This window comes from Ichthyophthirius multifiliis (assembly GCF_000220395.1).
Source record: "Ichthyophthirius multifiliis unplaced genomic scaffold scaff_1120509250632, whole genome shotgun sequence".
Taxonomy (NCBI): Eukaryota; Ciliophora; class Oligohymenophorea; order Hymenostomatida; genus Ichthyophthirius; species Ichthyophthirius multifiliis.
This window is the reverse complement of record NW_004086579.1, coordinates 2929-7787: the sequence shown is the minus strand read 5'-3', so window position 1 is coordinate 7787 and position 4859 is coordinate 2929. Positions and strand designations below refer to the sequence as shown.

Genomic DNA, 4859 nt, shown 5'->3' with positions numbered 1-4859 from the left:
AGTATATTACTAATTAATAATAATATATATATATATATATATATATATATATATATAATTTATTTAGATATAAATGTATTTTTTATGTATATTATTAATAATATTTTTTTATTATTTTTAAGTTATATTTTTTTTTATTAAAAATTATTTTTAATAATTTATATAAAATTATTATTATAAATTCTTTATCATTAATTATTATATTTTTATTAAAAATATTTCTAATATAATTAACTATAATTACTAATAATATTTTAATTATTTAAAATTTTATTAATAACATTTTTTTTAATTAATATATTTTATAAATTATATATATATTAATATTTTTCAATTCATTAATCTTTAATTAAAACTTGTCTAAAATTAAGATTGATTCTATTTTCATTTAAATAATTAATTACATGTCTAAAATTATTATCAAAAAATTTAATTTCTTTTTTGTCCTCTATGTCTTAATAAGCTTCCTAAAAATTATTATTAACCCATTCTATGTGTTATTAACATTAAAATGACTTTTCTATAACTCTTGGTACACCATGATAACAATTTCTACTATATCCACTCATAACCATTAAATCTCCTGAGTCAAGTTTAATAGGTAATGGACTGAAGTCCTTATTAACATCTCCCATTAAGAAAACACACGAAACTCCAAACGAGAAACTAAATATTGGTGATTTTTAGTCTTTTTCCCCATCATCTAAATGCCCTGACATATAGTTTTTTTTATCATAAAAGTTAATAATAACAGCTTCTGGTTCATATAAACTAACATCAGGAATCTCTTTTTGGAATAACTCTTTGGAAATTTTTGATAAGTTTTATATTAATTCAGGAATTTCTGTCGAAAATGAAGGATATTTTCGATTATCCCAATCATATTAAGCCCCAACATTTGTCCATCTAATTTTTTTGTTAAAATGGTACTTTTTATAATCGTTTATTAAAAATTTGTTTAAAGAGTATTCTTTCGATTGTATACTTTTATTACTATATAATTATTCATTTTCTTTATTTTTATCTTTACTATAGTATTCTTTTTGTATTTCTGGATTATATGTTTTCTACCAATCAGGATTTTCCTCATATATAAATAGATTCGTTCTATATGGTTTTTTTATATAATTATTTAAACATTATTATGCTATTTCTAATTATTGTTGTATTGATAATAAATTTTTCACTATATAAACTCCAGGAGGAAAATTAAATTTGTAAACTGTCCTGTCGGACATGTTTAATTTCGTTATATTATGTTTGTCTAAGTCTATTTTAGGATCGTTTAGGTCTATTATTTCAGAAAAATCGGTTTTTTGATTTTCGTAAAATCTGTACTTTTTTTCCATTAATTTGAAATTGTTCATTTTGTCCATTTGTACATTGTTAGGTAAATAAATAGCTTTTGTTTACATTATTTTTAATTTTAATAATTAGAAAAACTAATATAATATTAATTATTTATAAATTTATATATTAAAATAATATATATATATATATATATATATATATTATATAAAATTATTATTTTTATGGATATTTATATAATATATAAATTTATATTTATTTATTTTTTATTTTAATTGAATAATTTTATTTTATTTATCGATATTCTTATCATCAATTCTAATTTTAAATTTATACTGTTTTATATAATATTGGGAAAAAAATTTTATATTCTATTTATTTCTAAAAGAATTCGTTTAAAAATGCAAATACTTTTTCAAATTTCTAAAATAAAATAAAATAAAATATATATATTAAAAAAAAAAAATCAATCATTTTAATTATATCCTTAAAAATATTTGTTATGTGTATTAATAAATATAATATATTATATTCTTTTAAATTCATTTTTAATTTTTAAATTGATTTTTTATTTTATTAATACCAAAAAAAATATTTTTAAATAAATATATAATAATTATACCATTAAAAATAATAGTTTATCTTCACACATTTTTATTAGTAAAGTAAAGAAATACATAGCACTAAGGAAAGAATTCGATTAATGATTATTATTAACAAGATTTAAATATTCTCTTTTAATAAGTTAAAGATTATAAATTTAAATTATTAATTCATTATAGATATTTTATGAATTATTCTAAAAATAATTATATTAAATTAATCATCATGATATTATATATATATATATTATTACTTTATGCCATATTATAGCAGTAATCATAGATAAAGCTTCATTTCTCAATGGTGCAAAATTTCTAAAAGGTAAAAATTTAAGTGAAGATCTATATGAGCCAACTTAAAATTCAGTTTCATTCTAGAACGCTTATGAGCATAAATATTTTATAAAATCATTTTATAATAAAAATTCTATCTAAAAATCATTTTTGCTATTTAATATATTTTCAAAAATAACTACTCTGAAATTAGTTTCTTCTACATAACACTATTTTTTTTTTATTTTATTTTTTATTTATTTATTTTTTACTTATAGAATGTGTATATTTTCAGTATTTTGATTAATAAAAGAAATCACTAATTTATGCTAAAGTTTTAATAAATCTATATAAAACCTTCCAAATTAACAATTATTTAATAAATCAAATATATAATCATGATTCATTTCTGTAAAAGTAATAATAATTCTCATATAAATATGTGCTACAGGAGTAAGCTTACATGACATATATTATTTTAATTTAATGTCTTCTTTTTAATTATTATGATAGTCATAAATATATTTAATTAAATCAAACATCCATAATAATAATTATTATGAAAATTACATATCATCTAATAAATATATATATATATGTATATGCTTTATATATATATATATTACTCTTATTTAATATAATATAGTTTAAATTCATATTAGAAATACTTTCCAAAAAAATCGAAAAATAATTTATAATATCTAATACATATTCATTAAACTATGCATATTCTTTTAAAGTTTAAATTACTTTTTGTGCAAATCTACATACATAATTTATCAAAAGCTTAGCTTCGACAATAATATTACTATCATTAGAAGGAATTAAGTAAAATTTTACCCAACTAATAATATGATCTAGACATTTTTAAATTTATTTGTGTAAATTTTTCAAATGATTAAAGTTTCCGCTTTTTTCTCTTATTTCTTTCAGTATATGATCTTTTTAAGAATTAAAGAAATTATTAATCTAATCGATTTATTAAGATAAATAATTTAAACTGATTTTATTCGGCACAAATAAATCCCCTTCTTTTAAAAGAGCCTTAATTCCCGGAGTATACTCCAAAATGTCAATAATTTCAGACCTAGAAGCTAAAATTATTTCTTTAAAAACGTCTTTAACTAAAGGAGCCAAAATTTTATTTATTTTTTAGTCATATCCTTACTTAGGTTTAATTAACAATCTTAAAATACTCGCAAAAACATCTATAGAGCAAGTATTTAAAGATTTAATGATAGTCTAAGGGGCACAAGTTAAGTTTTTGAATATATTCAATGCCAATATTTTCGAGTTTATTAATTCTGCTTTTGTTTTGAAAATCGAAAATACACTCGTTATTAATATTGGAGTTTCGAAAATAAATGCTAATTAATACAAATATTATTTATTTATCTATTAACGTAAAAAGTAGTAGTTGTTTGCACATTCAATATATCTTTTACGGTCTAATTTATCTTCATAAACTTAATTTATATGTGCAACTATACCAAAGTTTTTATTAATTTCTTCACTTCTTAATTCTCTCTATATTAATAATAATTATTAATTAAATATTTAATTTAATTTTTACTTAATTCTAATAAGAATAATTAAATTAAGCAAACCCTTAAGATATTTCTAAAAATATTTCTAATAAACTTTATCTAACATGGATATCTTCTGTACTTAATAAGGATATAATATACAAAGGAGCTTTTAAATCCAAAAATAATTTAATTTTATCTGTATTATTACTTCTTAAAATACTCTTAAAATAATTCAAAACAATTTTTAAACTAGATAAATTTCCTATTATATTATATGATATTATTAGATATATATATATAAATATATATATATATATATATATATATATATATATATATATATATATATTTAAATATGTTTTTTTTTTTATTAATATTTATATTATAAAAATTTACCTTATAATTAATCACATTGATTTAAAATATTTAAACTTTCAGTCATATTAATAATATCATTATAATAATCCTAGCTTTTCGGTAATCTTTAATTTACTTAATCGTTGAGTATTTTTTTCTTTTTATCTAGATCAAATTCTGAATAAACATATTTACTATTACAATATTTAATATAATCTGCCAAGACAATTAATCCACTTTTTCCTAATCCAGTTTCCCCGACTGTTTTTCTCATCAAATCGACTAATACATTATATAAAATCGGCGACCAATTTCTACTTAAGAAAATGAAAGGTTTCGTGAAATTGATTTAACTCCAAGCTTTATCAGCCTCATCTTAAACATTAGAATCCACATTTCTTTTAAAGAATCTATCAAATTTAAGCACTTTCTAATATTCTTAATATAAGTTACTTTAAGGTACAAACTAAAAATACTATGAATTTTACTTATTAAAGGCATGAACTAGATCTGAGCATAACATATACTCTTCCCCTATAAAAAACTTTACGAAATTATTCAAAAGCTTATGTACGAAAGGTGCAGTGGGATTATTATAAGAATCAAGTTAAAATAACATCTATTAAAACAGGTTTTTTAATCCTTTCAAAACTTATAAAGAACTACTTGTTAAAGCTTGAATTTTCTATTGATTTTTTTCGGCTTTGTCAATAGAAGTATTCGTTCCAAGTTTTTTTTCTTTATCTAGAATTTCCTTATGGTGCCTTAAAGCTAAAAAAACTAGCAAATC

The 4859-nt window shown here is 18.6% G+C and overlaps 1 protein-coding gene across 1 annotated transcript, besides 8 other annotated features; it reads right to left on the bottom strand. All coding sequences in view use genetic code 6, as the record gives it.

Moving 5' to 3' along the window:
• Nucleotides 1-22: 22 nt before the first annotated feature.
• Nucleotides 23-57: a microsatellite.
• A 21-nt stretch (nucleotides 58-78) lies between these two features.
• Nucleotides 79-139: a microsatellite.
• Nucleotides 90-152: a microsatellite.
• A 183-nt stretch (nucleotides 153-335) lies between these two features.
• IMG5_085860 (hypothetical protein) lies at nucleotides 336-4210 on the bottom strand (the record flags this gene model as incomplete). The annotated part of the gene is made up of 8 exons (XM_004035808.1): nucleotides 4109-4210; nucleotides 3757-3974; nucleotides 3587-3710; nucleotides 2754-2760; nucleotides 2387-2413; nucleotides 2165-2225; nucleotides 1072-1442; nucleotides 336-984 (listed from the first exon to the last, which is right to left on the bottom strand). Exons 1-8 carry the CDS (start codon nucleotides 4152-4154, stop codon nucleotides 336-338), a joined length of 1503 nt encoding a protein of 500 aa, XP_004035856.1. The 5' UTR covers nucleotides 4155-4210.
• Nucleotides 1485-1518: a microsatellite.
• Nucleotides 1843-1883: a microsatellite.
• Nucleotides 2415-2459: a microsatellite.
• Nucleotides 2768-2828: a microsatellite.
• Nucleotides 3979-4061: a microsatellite.
• Nucleotides 4211-4859: the final 649 nt, after the last annotated feature.